The 24,248-nt window shown below is 33.1% G+C and overlaps 1 protein-coding gene across 9 annotated transcripts in view; it reads left to right on the forward strand.

Annotated features, from left to right (window-relative positions):
* Positions 1–24,248, forward strand: part of LOC127726277 (serine/threonine-protein kinase Nek1-like) — a 100,482-nt gene that overhangs the window by 40,719 nt on the left and 35,515 nt on the right. For all 9 annotated transcript variants that reach the window (XM_052233587.1, XM_052233586.1, XM_052233584.1 and 6 more), the window contains exons 26-31: positions 1,715–1,810; positions 3,448–3,476; positions 5,006–5,185; positions 5,958–6,009; positions 6,213–6,369; positions 8,350–8,505. In XM_052233587.1, coding sequence (XP_052089547.1) covers positions 1,715–1,810; positions 3,448–3,476; positions 5,006–5,185; positions 5,958–6,009; positions 6,213–6,369; positions 8,350–8,505 — 670 coding nt within the window. The remainder of the gene's footprint in view (positions 1–1,714; positions 1,811–3,447; positions 3,477–5,005; positions 5,186–5,957; positions 6,010–6,212; positions 6,370–8,349; positions 8,506–24,248) is intronic.

A 24,248-nucleotide genomic window follows, 5' to 3' on the forward strand; every position in this document is an offset into this window, starting at 1 on the left:
TCCTATGGGGAACGTGGTGTCGAAAGGAAAATAGAAGATTATTCAATTATAATTTTTAGGACTCGTACGAAATGTGATCTGATATGGAAAATTTTGAGTTCTTTTAATAGCACAAAGAAATAAGACGTTAGAAGGGTTACAAATGTGTAACTATAAACCAATGACTCGTATGTAATTTACGGGAAAGATTTTATCAAAAGTTTGTTGAAAACTTTCAATTTCAAACCTTCTTGGTTGGAATGAATATGTTCGATTTATATGCAAATAGGTCTTTATTATATAATATATTTAAATTATCTTCATTAATTACAATACAATATATAACATGTATCTATGATATCCTCCGTAACGACTAAATATATGTACAGGTAAAATTAAATTCTGATCAATCGGGTACAGATTGATTTACGACCTTCCACTGGTATTGCAGAAGCAATATCACAGCAGGTGTTAAATACACTAGGACAAGTGTCAGATCAGTTTGACATCCTGCCCGATTACGGTATCTTCCGGAGACTCTATAAGTACAAGGACTGATTTTTTTTCTAAACATGACAATTGTGAAGAATTTTTTAAAGTGAGAACAAAGTTTCTGACCCAAACTATCGATTCACATTATGAATCTATCATGAATAGTAGATTAGTTTACGTTTTTTAACGTAAATACGATTTCCATTCATATATTAAAAAAATTGTAGTTGTCTTTTGCAAAGATAACACATGTATTCATCTTGTTCATTGGTCACATTAAAATAGATTTTTCTTTAATGAACAATGACAACATTTGATATTTATATCGTAAGTAACTTTATTATCAAAAACACCGTTTTATCTCGACCGAAAAGGGAAATAAGATAGTTTTTTTAATCTGACTGTAAACATTGTATATATCACAACGATCTATTAATAACCGTCGCTCACGCATAACGGATTCTATAATCATCTATGTACAACGATCTATTAATAACCGTCGCTCACGCATCACTGGTTCTATCACTGACTCAATACACACCCGTTTTATCGGACAAACGGCTAATTCCCGCCGACACGGAAAATCTCCGGATAACATGCATAATATTCTGTAATACAGCAAATTTACGATGAACCTCTAATTATTATCCGTTTCGCGGAGATTAGCCAAAAATCGCGGGCATTTTCCAAATAGGTCTACCAGTGAGAACATTCTTTAGTTCAACTTTTAAAAATTATTATGACAAATTTATCAGGATTTAGACCCAGATTTTAACAGTTTACTGAACAGGGACTTGGGATAGTATGAGTAGGGCATTGTGTCTCTTGTTTAAAAAAGCTCTTAAGATATAAATGAAATGACAACTTTTAAGAAAACTCTTTAATAAATGAATGGTATCTGTTGTAGTAAAAGAATAGAAGATGTTACTAGTATAAAGCAGTTTGATAATACACTTAAATAGATAAAACAATATCATAGTTGATATAAAAAAATGGGTTCCATTTTTAGTGACCATGTTATGATATATTTTATAGTCAATAAAAAAATGTTTAAATAGAAATATTTGTAGATTGAATCAACCATTGGAAGATTCTCACTTGATGGAACATAATATGACCATGAGTATTTATAATAATTTTATTTGTCTATAGCTATGGGTATGTTAAAAACTATTATTTTGCATACATATGTAGTAAACTGCAAAATCAGCAGAGTTATCTTTACTTCATAATATCTTTATAGCAACAAGCTGATGACAAAGCTAAACATTTAAAGGAACAATTGGAGAGACAGAGAAGAGAAATGGTACAGAAAGAAGAAAGATTGAGAAATCACCAGGTATGACATATAAAATATTATGATCGAAAATGTTTTTATCAGCAATTTTTGGAAAACAATAACTATTGATTATAGTGTAGGAAATTCTCAATCTGGCATTATAAATGAAAAATGATAAAAAAAATAATTTATTTTTATATAAATATGTATATGTGTCAAATTTGTAATTAAAAACAAACTTAAAAAATATCTGACGCATTATTTAAATTGGAAAAGATTTAATTTTAGACATATAAAGTGAAAATCTGTTTATGTATAAATAAATATATACAGCACAAACAACATTTTCCAAAAGACCAAAAAAGTGAAAAAGTATATTTTAACAAAACGCATTTGACTAGTAGGTGGAACAACTGATATTCCTAACATCACTGAAGAGACATTAATTGTTGAAATCCGGATATGGTGTACAAATTTTTGCAGGTCATGTTTGCGGCATACCATCTTTTCCGCAAGTTTATTGTTTTCTGTTTGATATTAAATTAATAATTAAGATCCATTTTGTTACATCTGGTGATCCGTTTATTTGGCAATCGCCAATGGCAGTTAGCAGGGTTTAAGAACATCCTTTGTTCGACCTGCTAGTCAAATGCGTTTTGTTAAAATATACTTTTTCACTTTTTTGGTCTTTTGGAAAATGTTGTTTGTGCTGTATTTAGACCCCTCTACCAAGAAATTTGTTTTGCATGCACACGTATAAAAATTGCGGTTTTTATCCAACGCAATCACAGGTTTGAACGTTGTTTTCAATTTAGACTTGTAAATAAATATATATATATATATATATATATATGGTGGCCTTCGGCTGTTGTCTGATCTATGGTCAGGTCGTTGTCTCTTTGACACATTCCCCATTTCCATTCTCAATTTTATTTACTAAATATGTGAAAACTTTACAACAGAAGTTCTCCATCAAATAATTGATTCTACAGGGATAACACCACAATTTATATATACTTTGGCGGCATCAGTGGCCGAGTGGTCTAAGAAGTTCATCTTAAGTATTCACTAGACTGTCATCCCTAAGGTTGTGAGTTCCAAACCCCCCTTGTGGCAGGTGCTTTTGACCCCTTTTTATGTCCAGTTTTCCTGCCGATGGTCTGTGGTTCTCTCAGGGTACTCTGGCTTTCTCCATGATATAGCCATCAGTGATGTTAAACACCAATCAATCAATATACATACTTGGTCCAAAATTTAACCCAAAAATGTAAGATCTGCAAAATTTAATTCTTCCCTCAGGGATTTCAACCCTTATTACATTGTGATAACACCACACCCACTGTGTCCAATGCACTAGTCCACTCAGCCCAACCAGGCTATATAAAATATATCTGTTTTTTAGGATGATAATTTTACTTACCATGCTGTCATATCAGTAGTATTTTATTATTTACCTCTAGATATGGGACAACTTTATGACTGACATTTACTAATGGAGCTACTAATGGTTAAACAGTAATAACACCACAGTTTAGACATTCTTCTTCTAAAATTAGCACAAACTATAGATAATATATAATTATTTATAATTGAAAATATACATGATATAGGTCACAATTTTTTATAGATTAAAATAAAGTAGCATAAGAAAATAAGATTTTGATAATTATTTTGAATTATTGATTTATTTTTTTCAGGTTCAAAGATATGCACAGGGAAAAGACAGGTATGTGTGTAGTTAACAATAGGAATTAAAATTAAAAAGGATATGTTGACAAATTTAACATTTATTTACGCAAGTCAGATTGCAGTTTTCATAGAATTGTGATAGGGTCATATAAGGGCTTTTAATTATAGACTCCAACTGGTTCAAATACTTTATTATATACCAGGAAAATGTAACTCTGCAAAATAATAGCAAATATCATAAGCAATTTTACAAATGTTACATAGCATTATTAAACACAAGCAATATTAAACACTAGTATGATTAAACACAATCATGATTAACTTGTGTCACAATTACAAATAGCTAATTTAAAAGTACATATCAAAGTTTTGGATTGCATTGCAATCTACACAACCGTGCTTCATTTTAGAAAGCGTCAATACGCTTTACAGTTTCAATGTAGAATTATTAAAATGTGCCGAAAGAGAAATAGAATAAAATACAATTTCATTGCCAATTTGGCTGTGAAAGCAACTATTACAAAATGAACAATCTATAAAGAATAAGGAATTAATCCTTACCAATATGTGGGATTAAGTTATCAAAATTCACTGCCATAAACACTAATACAATTATTCCAGGACACTATATGGTATGTTCTGAAAATAATATACGATTATAAATACCCATGTTCAAAATGAACATTCAAAATACTGTGACAAAGTCTTTTCAATTTCAGGCCAATTAAAAATATATAAATTAAGTGATATGTCATCTTGACAAGACAATAAATTAGATTCAACGATTTCAAAAGATACACAAGAATAGCTATATTTACAATAGATGAAATCGTAATAATTCTAAGCTTATAAATTATGAGATGCACTCTTAAACACTTAGTTACAAAAATGTGAGAATTATTCTAACCAAAATATGGTTCAAAATATATGAGCACAAAAAAATCCAATTGGCAGTAGTAAATTCAGTTGTAAAGTTCTTGTTCGGCCTTGTCCACTTTCTTTCTGTACTACATATACTGGTGTTTCTGTGTTGGGTTATATGCGGCAGAACTTGAATGTACTCACTGTACTGACCAATAGTACATGAAAACGTCATACCTGCACTGCAGTACTAACTGTACGGGGTTCAATACAGGATAATCATATGCTTCAATGGTCAATTATTCATTACACCATAGCGGGGACTTAATTTGGAAAACCGAAAGCTATAGCGTAATGAGTTCAGAAAATGTCTTCAAAATATTTTAACAACTTTAGATCAAATTAAATATTTTTATAGTGTATTGAAATAATTCGCTGAAATGGAAAATTGGTTAAGCTATAAAAATACAAAGTAAAATATAAAAAGAATACTATAAATCGCTGCCACATTATCACTGAAGTGAAATTTAGATAATGCAGACCAGTCAATTTGTCCAATGAGTAATCTACATAATAGGAACAAACTTTTACCAAACTTTATATTATGTCCAACAAAATTTGTTGAAATAGGAAAAATAAATTGGATATATAGTAGAAAAGTTGTTTGACTCTTAATGACATTTAATTTTTTTTTTATATATACAGACCAGGTTCAGCTCCTCCAGTTGCCAAGCCTGTTCCAGCTGTTGGTATTACTGGAGTTCTAAAGGCTATTGGTTCAGAGCCTCCTATACCAGAGCCTGTACAATCTCCCCCAGGAATAGGAATGACCGGTGCCCTCAAGGCTATTGGAGCGCAGAACTCACCAGAGGAAACTAGACCAAAGTATGTATATCAGAGGAAATTTTCTGCTTCATTCCGTTGTGAAAGTAGGCTAGATTTCAGTTGTAAAGTAAATTCATTTTCATATTTATTCTGATATTAAGAAACAAATTGAATTATCGGTAGTTTGCATATTTACACTTTATGTTATATCCAAGCTTATGTTTGATGTTGTGATTATTATGTTTGATGTTGTGATTAAAAATCACTGTTTGACCAGGGGCATCTGATTGTATCGCTACAAATGAGTTTCCTTATAACATATTATCTCATAAAAAAGTTAAAGAGCTTTACATATTCTAAAGACGTGTATTTTTCGTTCAATGCTGTGTGTTTACCTCTAGGTGTTTCTATGCCCCACCAAGGGGCATTATGTTTTTCAGTCTGTGCGTCCATTCGTTCGTCCTTTCGTCCATCCATCCATCCATCCGTCTGTCTCACTTCAGGTTAAAGTTTTTGGTCAAGGTAGTTTTTGATGAAGTTGAAGTCCAATCAACTTGAAACTTAGTACACATGTTCCCTATGATATGATCTTTCTAATTTTAATGCCAAATTAGAGTTTTGACCCCAATATCATGGTCCATTGAACATAAAAAATGATATTGCGAGTGGGGCATCCATGTACTATGGACACATTCTTGTTGATACTAAATTTACCCCATATCTACTTTCATTCATATACATATTTGAGTATATATAGAGTTAAAAGAAAGAAACAAATGATACTAATAATGTTTGATTTATTTAGATTATGAATATCTTGTTGTTATTTCAGAAGTGCATTACAGCTTAAAAGGGATGAGGTTCTAAAGGGAGTTAATCAAAGGGTATGTATTATATATGTTTATTTAAGAGATTCTCCAATATTACAATATGGTTTTTTTTCAATATGCCAAAATATAGTTTTTCTTATGGAATATAGAAATATATGGTTTGCTGAACAAACAGATCTTTGAAATCAGTCCTTTGAGCTCCAAAATTAAATATTGGCTGATATTTGTTACGGTATAATAACTGAAATGCTTTACAGGGACCACCAAGAGCAGGATGGGGAGCTCTTGATGAAAAACCTGCCTTTGAAATTAAAGAAGAGGAAGAACCTGAAAGTTCAAGGTCAAGATGGGGTGACAAAATAGATGACAGACTTAAAGGACTCCCACTTCAAGAAACAGCATCTGCTATGGAAGGTACATTACTTATATATGGACATGTATAGACATATTGTTTTTGTTTTATTTTATTGTCTGTCACATTTGTTTGTGAATGCACAATCTCCTTAACTAATTTTATGGTAATGAAAGCAGAGTTGACAAACTTACTTCATATATAGTGTATTTATGCATATATGAAAGTTTAAATGAAGTGGAAAGAAAGATTATTCGAAATGAGGATAACACCTTAAAAGCTATGGGGGCCACTACAATAATCAATAGATAGGGGGTACCACTGGGGTTCTGTTACCCCACCCCTTCCATTTAATTTAGATTTTAAAAATGTATACCTTTTCATATATTGCGTAGGTAAAAAGGTAAACTTTTCTTATATTGGTTGGGTTTCGTGTGGTGTGTTGAAAGAGTGTAGTGTTTACTTACGGTGAGACTTTCAGCTGTGAAAAAATTACAGGGCTTTTCATATAACAAGTATTGGGAACTTTATTGACCTTATAATACATTTCTGATAGTTTTCCCCACCTATTCACATATTTTCAAGCTGGAACATGTGACCTATTCCAGCCGCATGTCCTATCACCTTGTATATAGGAAGTGGCCCCCGAGCTTTAAAGTTACAAATTTGGCTTTTTATGCAGTAGATATTATTTTTAGCTCACCTGGCCCAAAGGGCCAAGTGAGCTTTTCTCATCACTTGGCGTCCGTCGTCCGTCGTCGTCGTCCGTCCTCATTAACTTTTACAAAAATCTTCTCCTCTGAAACTACTTGGCCAAATTAAACCAAACTTGTCCACAATCATCATTAGGGTATCTAGTTTAAAAAATATGTCCGGTGACCCGGCCAACCAACCAAGATGGCCGCCATGGCTAAAAATAGAACATAGGGGTAAAATGTAGATTTTGGCTTATATCTCTGAAACCAAAGCATTTAGAGCAAATCTGACATGGGGTAAAATTGTTTATCAGGTCAAGATCTATCTGCCCTGAAATTTTCAGACCAATCAGGCAACACGTTGTTGGGTTGCTGCCCCTGAATTGGTAATTTTAAGAAAATTTTGCAGCTTTTGGTTATTATCTTGAATATTATTATAGATAGAGATAAACTGTAAACAGCAATAATGTTCAGCAAAGTAAGATCTACAAATAAGTCAACTTGACCAAAATGATCAGTTGACGCCTTTAGGAGTTATTGCCCTTTATAGTCAATTTTTAACCATTTTTTGTAAATTTTTGTAATCTTTTACAAAAATCTTCTCCTCTGAAACTACAAAGACAAATTTAACCAAACTTGTCCACAATCATCATTAGGGTATCTAGTTTAAAAAATGTGTCCGATGACCCAGCATGCGAACCAAGATGGCCGACATGGCTAAACAATAGTACATAGGGTAAAATGCAGTTTTTGGCTCATATCTCTGAAACCAAAGCATTTAGAGCAAATCTGACGAGGATAAAATTGTTCATTAGGTCAAGATCTATCTGCCCTGAAATTTTCAGACCAATCAGGCAACACGTTGTTGGGTTGCTGCCCCTGAATTGGTAATTTTAAGAAAATTTTGCAGCTTTTGGTTATTATCTTGAATATTATTATAGATAGAGATAAACTGTAAACAGCAATAATGTACAGCAAAGTAAGATCTACAAATAAGTCAACATGACCAAAATTGTCAATTGACCGTCTTAAGGAGTTATTGCCCTTTATAGTCAATTTTTTACAATTTTCATAATTTAAGTAAATTTTTGTAAATTTTTACAAAATATTTTCCACTGTAACTACTGGGCCAAGTTCATTATAGATAGAGATAATTGTAAGCAGCAAGAATGTTCAGTAAAGTAAGATCTACAAACACATCACCATCACCAAAACACAATTTTGTCATGAATCCATCTGTGTCCTTTGTTTAATATGCACATAGACCAAGGTGAGCGACACAGGCTCTTTAGAGCCTCTAGTTATAGATATAGCCATCAATAAAGCCAATTAATTTATTTTTTACAGCAACTAGTGCCAGGGATCAAGTTATCCTGAATCCAAGTGATATAGCAGCTGATGCAGCTAGAAGACAGTGGGGCCGACCTGGAAGTACAGTCATGAATGCTCTTAAAGATATTCCTATACTTGAGGGAAGCAGTACTATGTCCAGTGATAAATCTGGTATATATATTATTTAGATTGAATTTCATAAGGATATGTGGGGTAGATGTGAAGAAATTACAAAAAAATGTATTTTCTTCCTGATTATTACGGTCCCTGAATTTTTTCTGGTCACATAGTAGTAGATCAAAGGTCACATTGCAGTCAGTAAAAAAAGATTATTTTCTGGAAAAAATTTTCCCTTCTGTCCATTGGAACTAAAAAAAATTGTTACATATTACACAAATTTAGTTATTAGGATTGATTTGATATTTTTGCATGAGTTGCATAATGTTGATCTGGACTGGAAAAGCAATTTTTATACGACTGTAAAAAAATTTTGCTGTCGTATATTGGTATGACGTTGGCGTCATTGTCGTCGTCATCGTCCGAAGACACATTGGTTTTCGCACTCTAACTTTAGTTGTGAATGGATCTCTACCAAATTTTACCATAAGGTTCAATACCACAAAAGGAAGGTTGGAATTGATTTTGGGGGTTATGGTACCAACAGTTAAGGAATTAGGGGCCAAAAAGGGGCCAAAATTAAGCATTTTTGTAACTTCCAGACATAACTTGTGTGTTAGTGTATGGATCTCTCTGACATTGTACCACAAGGTTCCATATCACAAAAGGAATGCTGGGATTGATTTTGGGGGTAATTGCCTCAAAATTTTAGGAATTAGGGGCAAAAAACAAGCATTTTTCTAGTTTCAGGACAATAACTTGTGTGTAAGTGTATGGATCTTTATGAAATTGTATTACAAGGTTCCATGTCACAAAGGGAAAGCTGGGTTTGAGTTTGGGGGTGATGAATCATAAGGGGGTTCAAAAAATTGAGGGGGGGATTTTTTTTTCCTTTTTTTCCTTTCTTCCATTTTAAATTGGTTATTTCTGATTTATATATAAAAGCAAATAATAATGATATGGTTTGAATAGGTAAATTAAAATTTTTTAAGTTCTTAGACCACATTCATTCTGTGTCAGAAACCTATGCTGTGTCAAATATTTAATCACAATCCAAATTCAGTGCTGTATCAAGCTTGAATGTTGTGTCCATACTTGCCCCAACTGTTCAGGGTTCGACCTCTGCGGTCGTATCAAGCTGCGCCCAGCGGAGCATTTTATTGTAAAATGTCAAGAATGTTTTAAGTCATGACCTGACTGATTTTATAGTAAATCCTCCCTTAAATTTTTCTGAAATTTCACATTAAAAATCTAGAACTTTTGTAGAAATCTTTGCTGGATTGCACAAATCATTAAAATGCCATTTAAATGCATTTTTGTTTCGCCTTGACCGAGTCAAAAAGCGAGACATAGGTATGCTGTTTCCAGCGTTGGCAGCGTCAACAATGTATTAGTTTGTGATAAGGTCTAGTTTTAGGTGAACCACTAGTGGTAGGTCAAATATATATTATTTGCAGTTGTATTAGCATTGGCACATCTCATTTCCATGGAGATTATTTGGCCCTGCCCTGTCAGTCATGGTCTATTGACTTTGAAACTTTTGCTTAATTTTCATGTATTAGTTTGTGATTAGGTCAGTTTATAGGGAACCACTAGTGGTAGGTCAATGATATTTGGTATGCAGATGTATAAGCATTGGTATAAATCATTTCCATGGATATTATTTGGCTCCGCCTCCTCAGTCATAGTCTATTGACTTTGATACTTTTGCTTAGTTTACATGTATTAGTTTGTGATTAGGTCAGTTCAAGGGGAGTTATTAGTGTTAGGCCAATGTTAATTGGTATACAGATATATAAGCATTAGCACATCTCATTTCCATGGAGAATATTTGGCCCTGCTCCCTTAGTCATGGTCTATTGACTTTGAAACTTTTGCTAAGTTTACATGTATTAGTTTGTGATTAGATCAGTTTAAGATGAAACGCTAATGTTAAGTCAATAATATTTGGTATGCAAATTTATTGGTATTTGCAAGTCTCGTTTCCATGGAGATTATATAGCCCCATCCCCTCATCATGGTTCATTGACTTTGAAACTTTCACATTGTTTAAAAGTTAATGCTTGTGTTTAGGTTTGTTTAAAGGGAACGACTTATGATAAGTCAATGGTATTTGGTATGCAGTTGCATTAGCATTGGCACATCTCATTTCCATGGAGATTGTTAAGCCATGTAGCTTCAGTCATGGTTCATTGACTTTGAATATTTGCATAACTTACATGTTAAAAGTATTGTTATTTTAATTTCAACATTTGCATTATCAAAATTACAAAAAGGCGAGACATATCTCTGTGTTAACAGTTTATAATTTTTAAAGTGTTAATTAAATTTGTTGTATTTTGTTAAACAATTTAAACAAGGTTAAGGTCATGTTTGTTTTACCCAGTCCTTATTTTTAACCTCCATAAAATGTCGTCACATGTAATCAATAGGGTGCTTGTGCCAAATAGGGCATGCAGATAGGCAATAAAACAAAGCGTAATAAGTTTGACTTTTATAACAACTTCTATCAAGACCTGTTGAATACTTTAGATTCATTTATATTTTCGTTGATACCAATTGTAGCTCACCTGGCCCTTTTCTCATCACTATTCATCCATCTGTCTTTTGCTGTCATTGTCCATTATCCTCCATCTTCAGTAAACTTTAAATGAACCTTCTCCTCGGAACCAAAGTTGACCATAATCATCATTGAGTTATATAGTTTAAAAAAGTGTCTGATGATCTTGCTTGTTAAACAAATTGCAGTCAAGACTGAAAATAGATCATAGAAGTTAAATGCAAGTATTGTCTATTATTTTGAATGACAAGATTTAAAAACTGTCTATTTTGATCAATATTATTAGACGACTCCATATTGGAGTGTTTGCCCTCAAATGATAACTTTTAACTTTTTATCTTGAAAAGTATTATAGATCAACAGAAACTTTTAATGCAAAAATTATCAACAAAGCAAGATCTACAAGTAATTCACAACATGGTTGAAGTGGTTAGTGACCTTGCAGAAGTCATTGCCTCTAAAGATGATTTTAACCATTTTTTTTTTGTTTTTGATTTTGCCTATTATCTTGAAAATTATATTATATAGAGAGATACTTTAAATGCAAAATGTTCTGCTGGACAAGATCTATGAATAAGTTAACATAGCTGAAATTGTCAGTCTTTTCCTTATAGGAGTTATTGCCCCTTAATGATAATTTCCCCCCCCCCCCCCCCCCCCTCATTTCTAATTATGGGGAAAACTATGGTCAATAAAGAAAAACTAAATACAACAAAAAAGGAGATTTTATGAATTAAAATCAAGTCTATATTGGAGATTGGCCATTGTTGAAGATACACATTGATTCAGAATCAGGTGAACAACGCAGTTTTTTTAGACGATGTAGTTTTAGATTGTGGAAAATTAAAATTATACTTTTGTTGATACTTGATTTCTCTGTTTTCATAAATTCATCATTTAAGCCTGTGGAAAACTTGTATTTTGTTGAACACTTCAATTTGTGGTTAACCTGTATCAACAAAATCCACTGAAATTAGTATCCCCCAATTCATGGGATGTATGATAATGTATCCACAATATACAGTCAAACCTGCTTGAAAGTCACATCTATTGGGGGGAAACCTGCCTCATCAAGTCATCCTTCCTTGTCCAGCTGTAGTAATATCTTTGCATTTTGAATCTCAATTAAAAGGTCATGCCACTATAAGGTCAGTTTTCTCTAATCAGTAGGGTGATCTTCAGATACAAAAGTTTTACTGTATACTGTTTTTAATTTGTTGTAGGAATGTATTGAAATATAGTTTTATGGTTCTTTTATATAGGTTTGAAATTTAATCTCCAGTTAAACTGGGTAGCAAGGAATATCATCTATCATTTGAAAATACTAACATATTGACAAACTTTTAATATGACTGTGTAATTTTTTTCAGAGCAAAAGGCCAACAATGTTTTCCTATATGTGAATTTTTTTTTTTTATTTTTTTTTTTAGGATGACTTACATAAACTAGTTGGCTTTAAAGGGAACAAAAATCGGTTTTTTTTTGTTTTTTTTTTCTTTCAATCTTAGGCATTTTTAAGCTTTTCATACATCCTAACCAGATCTGACAAAATAATTAATCATTTTGAGGTTCAAAGGTTAATTGAGACAGCTAAGGAGTGATGCCTGATGTAACTTTTGTTAAATGTCAGGAGTGGTTGCATTTCAACATTTATTTCTCCTCCTGAGACAAAAGATAAAAGGAATGGAAAACATGAAAGTTGAAGAAATTATACTCTTTTTTTTTTTCTTTTTTTTTACATCAACTTTTTATTGCTTTCTTTAGAAAAATTCTACTTTGATTTATCTAACATTTATATGAATTCTGCATTTGTACTTAATACCATATATTCAGGGGACATTTGATATCCTCAGAAGATACTCTTATAGGAAATTATGATATAATTATGTAATTCTCTAGATAGGTAGCGATTATCAGGTGGTCTGCATATAGATATTGTATGTCAAAATATGAAGCTTTTTGTTAAGTGAGCGCAGCAAACGAGTTCAAAAAGGCTTCATATCGTGTTGAGCAACTGATATTATACAATATAAATAAGATGACAATCTGATTGTATTTGTGTATTTTGCATGATAGAAAAAAAGGTTTTTCTTTGTTTCACCAGCAGGTCAAACTTATCAACGTCTGCTCATTTATTATGACGTCCATGATATGTCAAGTCAGACGTCCATGATATGTCAAGTCAGACGTCCATGATATGTCAAGTCAGACGTCCATGATATGTCAAGTCAGACGTCCATGATATGTCAAGTCAAGTTATATAGTCTGGGTTAATGTATTTGACGTCACAAAATTAAACCGTGCTATGCAATTTTATGAAGAGCTGAGAGGAGTGATACAGACATCAGAGCACCGATAATTAAGTCTCCCAAACGAAGTTTGGGAAGACTTATTGTTTTTGCTCAGTTCTTATTATTATTATTATTATTCTTCTTCTTCTTCTTCTTCTTCTTCTTCTTCTTCTTCTTCTTCCGCCGCTTTTAAATTTGAACTTGTCCGCACCCGTTCTCCAAAACCGCTTGTCGGATTAACTTAGGGTTTCACAATATGTTAGACTAACATGTCTAGTGGTGCAATCAGGGTTTTGTTTTTGCAATGGGGTTTATAAAGGGGTACTTTGAGGGTCAAAAAGAAAAGAGGGTTTTACTATAGAACCCTATGGGATTTTATTTTTTTAAATTTTCAAATGATTATAAATTGAAAACCGTTCGTGATAGACACAAACTTTTTAATTGAAAATGTTCTAAATGATAAAGCCCATTAAATGAAATACAGGGTTAGTCCCCAGGGGTCACCCCCACCCCCTGCCATTTAAGAAAGTTCTAATACCTTGTAAGTGGTCAAGATCCCCACCCCTAAACCATATATATTCTGGTTTGTCATGCTAAGATGGTTTGAATGATATACAGGGTTAGTCCCCAGGGGTCATCCCCACCCCCTGTCATTTGAGAAAGTTCTAATATCTTGTAAATGGTCGAGATCCCCACCCCTAAACCATATATATTCTGGTTTGTCATGATAAAGCACATCAAATGAAATACAGGGTTAGTCCCCAGGGGTTACCCCCACCCCCTGCCATTTAAGAAAGAAACGAAGTTTGGGAAGACTTATTGTTTTTGCTCAGTTCTTATTATTATTCTTCTTCTTCTTCTTCTTCTTCTTCTTCTTCTTCTTCTTCTTCTTCTTCTTCTTCTTCTTCTTCTTCTTCTTCTTCTTCTTCCGCCGCTTTTAAATTTGAACTTGTTCGCACCCATTCTCCAAAACCACTTGTCTGATTAACTTAGGGTTTCACAATATGTTAGACTAACATGTCTAGTGGTGCAATCAGGGTTTTGTTTTTGCAATGGGGTTTATAAAGGGGTACTTTGAGGGTCAAAAAGAAAAGAGGGTTTTACTATAGAACCCTATGGGATTTTATTTTTTTAAATTTTCAAATGATTATAAATTGAAAACCGTTCGTGATAGACACAAACTTTTTAATTGAAAATGTTCTAAATGATAAAGCCCATTAAATGAAATACAGGGTTAGTCCCCAGGGGTCACCCCCACCCCCTGCCATTTAAGAAAGTTCTAATACCTTGTAAGTGGTCAAGATCCCCACCCCTAAACCATATATATTCTGGTTTGTCATGCTAAGATGGTTTGAATGATATACAGGGTTAGTCCCCAGGGGTCATCCCCACCCCCTGTCATTTGAGAAAGTTCTAATATCTTGTAAATGGTCGAGATCCCCACCCCTAAACCATATATATTCTGGTTTGTCATGATAAAGCACATCAAATGAAATACAGGGTTAGTCCCCAGGGGTTACCCCCACCCCCTGCCATTTAAGAAAGTTCTAATATCTTGTAAATGGTCGAGATCCCCACCCCTAAACCATATATATTCTGGTTTGTCATGATAAAGCACATCAAATGAAATACAGGGTTAGTCCCCAGGGGTTACCCCCACCCCCTGCCATTTAAGAAAGTTCTAATATCTTGAAAGTGGTCAAGATCCCCACCCCTAAACCATATATATTCTGGTTTGTTATGCTAAGATGGTTTGAATGATATACAGGGTTAGTCCCCAGGGGTCATCCCGACCCCCTGCCATTTTAGAAAGTTCTAATATCTTGTAAATGGTCGAGATCCCCACCCCTAAACCATATATATTCTGGTTTGTCATGATAAAGCACATCAAATGTTATACAGGGTAAGTCCCCAGGGGTCACCCCCACCCCCTGCCATTTAAGAAAGTTCTAATATCTTCTAAGTGGTCAAGATCCCCACCCCTAAACCATATATATTCTGGTTTGTCATGCTGAGATGGTTTGAATGATATACAGGGTAAGTCCCCAGGGGTCATCCCGACCCCCTGCCATTTGAGAAAGTTCTAATATCTTGTAAATGGTCGAGATCCCCACCCCTAAACCATATATATTCTGGTTTGTCATGATAAAGCACATCAAATGTTATACAGGGTTAGTCCCCAGCGGTCACCCCCACCCCTTGCCATTTGAGAAAGTTCTAATATCTTGTAAATGGTCGAGATCCCCACCCCTAAACCATATATATTCTGGTTTGTCATGATAAAGCACATCAAATGAAATACAGGGTTAGTCTCCAGGGGTCACCCCCACCCCTTGCCATTTAAGAAAGTTCTAATATCTTGTAAATGGTCGAGATCCCCACCCCTAAACCATATATATTCTGGTTTGTCATGATAAAGCACATCAAATGTTATACAGGGTAAGTCCCCAGGGGTCACCCCCACCCCCTGCCATTTAAGAAAGTTCTAATATCTTCTAAGTGGTCAAGATCCCCACCCCTAAACCATATATATTCTGGTTTGTCATGCTGAGATGGTTTGAATGATATACAGGGTAAGTCCCCAGGGGTCATCCCGACCCCCTGCCATTTGAGAAAGTTCTAATATCTTGTAAATGGTCGAGATCCCCACCCCTAAACCATATATATTCCTATTTGTCATGTCTCGAACATTTGAATGACGTATACTGTCAGTCCCCAGGGGTTCCCCCCACCCCCAATGTTCTAATATCTTGTAAATGGTTGAGATCGCCACCCCTAAACCATATATATTCCTGTTCGTCATGTAATGAACATTTGAATGACGTATAGGGCCAGTCCCCAGGGGTTCCTCCCCACCCCCAATATTCTAGTATCTTGTAAATGGTTGAGATCCCCACCCCTAAACCATATATATTCTGGTTTGTCATGCCAAGATGATTTGAATGATATACAAGGTTAGTCCCTAGGCATCACTAATGCATATAACTTTACTGGACCAAACCAATTTTCAATGGACGTTGCCCAATGTCAGGCGACCCTGGGAATTACGAATTATGGGAGCTTCGTTTGGGAGACTTCGTAACAGCATCCTGTTACAATCATTTCTTGTTTACTATAAAATTGCGACCAAAGAATACTTGAATTTGTTTTTGAAATATCTTTACATGATTAATGTCTTTTAAATGTTTAAAGAATACTTGTACTTTTAGATACTATTTAAAGTGTTTTGCTTTGGCATGAAAGTTCACCTGGATAAATGTTAATTTGATGTTATATAAGGGTTGATACTGATGTCTAGTTTATTTTGTTTACATACCCTGGTCGTCAGTCTGGGTGATAACTGTCTACAAGTACTTATGGAAATGAATGAGTCAGTTGATCTTGTGATGAAAAATTTGCATAAGCAAGTTTGTAATACATTTTGTATTTTAAAAAAGTAATATACTGAGTGTCCGTCAGTTGATCTTGTGACGAAAAATTTGTATAAGCAAGTTTGTTTGTAATACATTTTGTATTTTAAAAAAGTAATATGCTGAGTGTCCTATTGATCAGTCTGGGTCAAAACTGTCTATCAGTAATGTTGGAAATGAATGAGTCAGTTGATCTTATGTTGAAAAATTTGCATAAGCAAGTCAGTTTTCAATACATTTTTTATTCTAGAAAGTAATATACCGGTACTGAGTGTCCTATTGGTCAGTCTGTGTCATAACTGTCTACCAGTAAATATCGAAATGAATTAGTCAGTTGATCTTGTGTTGAAAAATTTGCATAAACAAGTCTTTATTTAATAGCGTCCTACTGGTGTATTGTTACCATCAGAAAAATATTAATTTTTTTTTGTATTGTCATATGTGACAAAATCAGGGAGTGATATTTATGTTCAAATTTAATTGTGAAATCTTAAATGTCTACAGAGAAAATACTGGTACACAATTAAAAAATTAAGGGTTTTCAGTAAATGTATTTCAAAGGTCTATATTCCTTTAAGATCATGTGGAACATTGTTTAGCTTGAATTTTATTATACATTTTCTGATAATAGATATTTTATAGGTTAAATCTGACATTGAACATTATTACTATAAAAATGGTATACTTCCTAGTATACATTATTAGCTAGTTATATAATGGTTTTTCTTACAGAAAACAATCCTTTTCTCCTTTTAATTCTGCTCTGTTTCTATTCTTAAGTATTTGCTATTATTTGACCGATAATTCTAGAGGTCATGGGTGCTCAAAGCACTTTTATAGACAGATTACAGAAATATTCTTAAGTGGTTCAATGGTTGAAGAACTATTTTGAATACTAGATAATGTATGACACATTATATCTTTCTTTGTAACAAATATCTTTAAAACAAATTAATTCAGTTTCTGGAGTATATTCTTTTTTGGTGTCTTAAAAATGATCAGTCTAACCAACATATCAACAGCTGATCAATGGAAAAGCACTTTTATCACTGCTCTTCATCTTGACAGTTGCTGGAAGATCTTCAATGATGAACTAGGGAGCTTACACCTTACATTACCTTAGATTGACATTGGTCCTAGTCCTTAGTCCTGTTTATATATACTATATACAGTCTTGATAAATAATATGCTTAGCCTTATCAGTGCAGATGTCAATGTGATTTAAGGAACAAACATAACCATTTTACCAAAAATTACAATTTGTTAGCAGTGTGGATATATAATTAAATGTGCAAAACCACTTTAACCTATATATAAATTTGTACAACAAAAATATGCCAGTACCACTGTTGACAACTCCAGATGCCACCATTACTAAAATAAATCTTTAAAAAAACTGTGCAAATTTTGTGCTAAAAAATTCTTGTAAAATGCTTTGATTTGAATAATTATGCCACCGCCGTAAGCGGGGACATTAAGGTTTATGCTTGTCCGTCTGTACGTAAGTACATCCAGAAATTGGTTTTCATTCTCTAACTTTAGTTTGCCTCAACAAAATGTTATGAAACTTATACACAATGCTTATTACCACAAACTCAGATCAATTTTGAATTTGGGTGGCATCACTTTGACCATTCTGGAGTTATACCCCTTTAAAAATGGAAAAAATGCTGAATTTTTCGTTTCCATTTTCTAACTTTAGTTTGCCTTAACCAAATCTTATGAAACTTATACACAATACTTATTACCACAAAACACAGATCAAATTGATTTTGGGTGACGTCACTTTTACAGTTCTCTAGTTATTTCCCTTTATAACGTTATTTGCAACTGGGAGCATAATCTGTGTTCCATGGACACATTCTCCATTTTTTTTTTTTGAAGATTGTGTCTGTTTTGTAAGCAGGACTAGAAATGTTCATTTAATTTTAGCTTTGAAATTATGCATAGGTATGTTCTTGGCGTTGTACAAAACCATGTCTGGCTTTACTGTTTATGAGGTTGCTGTATGATTACTACTCATAAGTGCAAGGGGGCCTCGGTGGCCGAGTGGTCTAAGTAGTCGAACTACTGTATCACTAGCCATTCAACACTGAGGTTGTGAGTTCGAATCCCGCAAGTGGCAGGTGCACTTGACTCCAATCTTAATTGACTTGGATTGTCAGTTTTCCTACCGAAGGTCGGTGGTACTCTCCGGGCACTTCGGCTTCCTCCACTAATAAAAACTGACCGCCACTAATAGCACAATAGTGTTGAAAGTGGTGTTAAACACCAATCAATCAATCATAAGTGCAAGTATTGATATATAGTTTGATAATGTGTTGTATTTACTTCCCTTGTTTGATCACTGATTTTTATTGTTTGTTCTTTTTTGTGTCTTTGTAGACTGCTTATCAAGATTAAAAAGGGGGAGGATTGAGGTCTCAAAAACCTCACCATAATTACATATGTGCTTGACTGCCAAAAAAAACAACATCATATTTCTCACAATTTATAGGATTTTTTAGCATAAAATAGTCCAAATAAATTAACTTGCTAAGCTCTGCAGTATTTAATATGTTTTTGGGAGTTATGCCTCCCCCTTTCAAAAATCATAGATCTGCACCTGAGATGTCTTTTGGTTATTTCTTTTGTAAATTTGCTGTCTCTTTGGCATATCCCCTACATCTCTTCTTATTTGAAAATATATAAATCATTTAAGCATTCTCAAAATTATTCTCCAATGAAACCTCTAGGCTAGTTATTATCAACATTTGTTTTTTGTTTATACCTGAAATCTAGCATAAAATGTAGTGTTTAGTGGTCAGAAACCTGTGTTTCAATGTCTGTTATAGTCAAAGAAAAATTTGTTTAAATACACCTTACTGCTATTCATTCCAATCCTGATTAGTTCTGATATTACACATCTTTTTAATCTCATCACACAAACCAGTCGAAGCTATCTGGGGCCCTGTTGAAACAATAGGTGCGCTTGACTCCAATCTTAATTGACAAGGATTGTCAGTTTTCCTACCAAAGGTCGGTGGTTCTCTCCAGGGACTCCGGCTTCCTTCGAAAAATGACCACCACGAGATAACACAATAGTGCTGAAAGTGGCATTTAAAACCAAACAAGCAATAATCAATGTTGAAACAATGTAGTGTGTATTAAACTTTTTTAAGAGACATGTTTAACCATCGTAAAGTCTTCGAACAAAACATTTTTTTACTTTAATTTGTCTTAAAAAAAATAGTTCATAAGACATCAAACATTCAAAATGTTTGCTTTCTAAACTTTTTCCTCCCTCAGCTCATTACTAGTAATCTATGTTTTAAGACACTTGACCCCAACAGGAAGCTGTCTAATTAGTAACTGTTTTTTCCAGATTGGACTAAAAAGCAATAAGGTCTTTGTTTCCTTTTTATTTTTTAAGCCTCCGTCTATAACATGCAGAATCTCATTTCAGTTATTGCTTAAATGGTGATGAGTAACATATTTAAAAAATTGCTCTAGACATTTTGCCAAATTTCCAAAGGTAAATAAACAGGAAATTCAAGGACAGTTGATCCAATCCTTTATTTATTGTTTTCATCAAGATAACAAGTAAAAAATATTTTTGTTTATATTTGAAAATTCAAGTCTAGTGACATAATAGTCATAAATATTTTCTGTCCTTCTGTTAGGATATGAATTGTTTATTTTTATTTTTTGGTCAGTCCATTGAAACTGAACATCCAGGTAATGATTGTTGTCTATGACTCAAAAGATATATATTGAAAGTCCATCTGATTTTTCAGTTTCTACTCTTAAGATCACTTGGACTTTTGTAAGGTGGTCCTTTTGTTATGTAATGTGATCTTTTTTAATCAACACTTTAATTCTCAATTACCACTGAAATAATGAGACCAAAATACTTAAGGATACCTGTGTAGGGTTCGTTACTCTTGCTTAGTGCTCTAACCATAAGTATCTGAATAAATAGTTTGTTCTGATATTTCAACAATATAATGAAAATGTGTTATTCAACAATTTGTTCATTAAAGGAGAATTTATACACTTAAATTTTCCATCAAAATATACATGTTTTGTTTTTTATTATGTTTTTAAATTTTTCTGCATTTTATATTAGTACTGAGGATGCAGAATTTAAATCATTTTGCTTGATCTGTCAATTAGACTGTAATTTCATTATTGATACCAGTTCCTATTGATGCATTGTTCAGATCTTTTGATTCTCAAAATACTGAAGGACGTAATTTCTTATGTGATTCAAGCTTGAGTTCTTTAAGTGTGCTAATACCAACAGAATATGTCACCTTTCTCTTTTTACACTCCTTTAAATTATTTACCAGCTGCAGATCTTTAGAAAATAATAAAGGTACATCAAAGTGACAGTCTTGATCTCTACAATATATTTTGACAGGAACTAGAAGTCATATTAGTGGGAGGTTTAAAATATTTCAACAACACAGAATTTCCTATGGAAAATACTTGTAACAAATCTGGAGTATGATTTGATTGTACTTTAGGGTATTACTTCTAATCTTATTATTATATACTTTCTTCTTCATATGTGTTTGACGGTCTGTTATTGCAAGGTTACAGGTTATTTCAATTAAAGATTGCTTTGCCCTAATACACTCAAGCATTTTTGCCTTCTTTAAAAGAAAGATTTTTGGGGAATATAGGAATCACTCTGTCTGACTGTATGTCCATGTGCCTTGTAAGCCAAACTCTTTCTAATTTGCTTGACAGATATTGATAAAACTTTGCACAGTTGTAGAGCACTTCCTGAGGATGTGCATAAAGGAATAAAATTCCTGGCTAACCTATTGAAGGGGAGATAATTAAATATACTTACTGCAATGTACTAATAGTTTTGCAGGGCAGGGGATCTCTTTTTGTGAGTTTATTCAATGTTTTAGCTTTCTGTTTGTGCTAGAAAATGATCTGTAGGAGAACTGGGTATAATGTCATTAAAGTGTTAAAGTTTTCAGCAGAAATGTTTGGACACATCTATTATGATAAAGAAAGCAGTGGCAGATCCAGAAATTTTCATTAGCGGGGGCACTGACTGCCTCAGAGTCATGCCTCAGTGATTCGCTATATAATCAACAATATTTTCCCCACAAAAGGGGGGGGGGGGGGGCCCTAAATCCGCCCCTGGAAAGTAAGTATAATCTCTAACTGAGAAACTAAAACTCTTGCTAAATCTCAAGGTATAATGTTTGTGTGATTGATTGAAGTCTGCTGATATGTCCAGTAGCTAAAATACGTCAAATATGCAAGCTCACAAGGCAATTTTCAGTAGTAATACATCTTATTACATGGTACACCTGGTGGGATTGGATTAGATACAGTATTATATTATTATTTGTGCATATGAATAAGTATATCATGGAAAATGTCTTAAATAAAACTTCTAATGACTATAGAATTAGATGAAAACAATTTAATCTTAACTCTTAGTTTGTTTAGCACTCAGTAACATATACTAACAGACCACTTTCAAGTTCGTTGCATTTCCATCAAAAAGTTTGGTTTGAGTGAGCATCATTCATGCATTTAGGGGCATCGCCACTTCCTTCCCATGTTGAGCGAGTGGTTGAAAAAAATATGTGCTATATTGCACAAATTGTTCAGCAAATTAAAATCTTATAATTGATAATCAGCACTGCTGCATTAGAGAATTGTGATTAGGTACATAAGGAATAAACATTATTTCTAGTTTATCCTGCATAATGACGATCACAAAAACACTTGATGAACTTTGATAGTGCAAGTAAATAGGTGGTCTCCTCTATCTGGTTAATGACGTCATACATGCGCGCATAATTGAGAACTTTTCCAGTGAAGGACATAACTGGAAAGTGGTCTATTGTAAAGTCTTTGGTTTGAGCCAATCAGGAATTGAACCATACCTCAAAGCCAGTATTATACGAGATGACTGGCATCTCCAGTTAGGGGTTAATAAGTCTTTGACGATGTATGGTTATGAAAATAATTAAGTTAATGAAAAATTTTATTTGGAAGGTATTGAAGTGTGAATATCATTTATTAAACTTAAATGATAATTGAAGCAATAAAAATACAATTAGTATGGGATTTAAGAATTATATGTTTTTAATAAAAATAAGAAGTTACAACTATCAAAATATTGCTATTATTAAAATATTAAGAATGTTTAAAGTCATGACTTGACTGATTTACAGTAGATCTTCCCTTAAATTGTCTGAAATTCCACAACAAAAATCTAGATTTTTTGTACAAATCTTGGCTGGGTTGCAGTCAAATCATAAAAATTTTAATTTTTAAAAGGTTTGATTGAATTTGTTGTATTTTGTTTATTTATTAAGCACTTATAATTTAAACAAGGTTGAATTTTTTTTTGTTTAACCCAGTCCTTATTTTTGACCTCCTTAAAATGTCGTCACATGTAATCAATAGGGTACTTGTGCCAAATAGGGCATGCAGATAGGCAATAAAACAAAGCATATATAGATTGGATTTAGGGATGAATTAGCAAAATTAAAAAAAAGAAATCCATAATTTTTTTGGGTTCTACTTTAATTTTTAATTAATATTTTGTTTTAGACATTTTAAATATCATTTGAATACCTGGAACAGTATGTAATAATAAATGGGTCATTACAGTCTATTTAAAAAATGTATTTGATATGTAAAGTAGTTTTGCCAACAGTATGGAAACCTTGATAAAATTAAGCTAGCATAGTGCAAATATGTTTATGTGTTTGGAATGTGATTCATAATTCTGGAAAGGGAATACACCAGGATTTTACTGGGTGAGGTAATGCATTAATAAAAGAAAATTGTTGTTCATAAATTCCTTCAATTTGTAGACTTTTGATTTGTGGAAAAATAATCAGATTATTTTCTTATTAGGTTATTACTGTAACAGTGAAAACTATTTAAATTGAGCTCTGTTTAAATTAGGAAAATATCCACGAATATGCAAGTTTTCCTCAAACCACGAAAATTGGTTCCCACGAAAATAAATCAATCCACAGTATATGATATGCAAGCGGGGGGGGGGGCATCATCTGTGGACACATGTGGACACAATCCACATTTATTTTTTAATAATACAGTTCATGGTATATATGATTTATTTGTGGCAGATCCTTATCACAGCAATTTAGAAATACTTTGTGGTTTAATTAATGCCCAGATAACTTTGTGTGCCCTGTGGTTAACTAAATATAACAGTGTTAAAAAAATAAAAATTGATACCAATTTACTGGTGAATTGGTAAAATATCTGACCTAATGAACAGTTTGGTTTGATGACAAAAATTGGGTCAGAATTTTTAAAGAATTGCAATAGTTTGAGAGAAACTTTTACAGTCAAGTCACAGTTTATTCTTGAAAAACAGGAATAAAAAAAGAACCTAGTTTAAGATTGACCAAGCTAAATTGTGGTAATTTGCCAAGTGTGAAACAAATTGAAATAGATTAATTTTAACAAAGTCATATCATTACATCAAGTTTTAAGAACAATTACCTGGTTGATTTAGAGTTGACCATTTGAATGGATGCT

The sequence above is a fragment of the Mytilus californianus genome, unplaced genomic scaffold (genome assembly GCF_021869535.1).
Source record: "Mytilus californianus isolate M0D057914Y unplaced genomic scaffold, xbMytCali1.0.p SCAF_17, whole genome shotgun sequence".
Taxonomy (NCBI): Eukaryota; Metazoa; Mollusca; class Bivalvia; order Mytilida; family Mytilidae; genus Mytilus; species Mytilus californianus.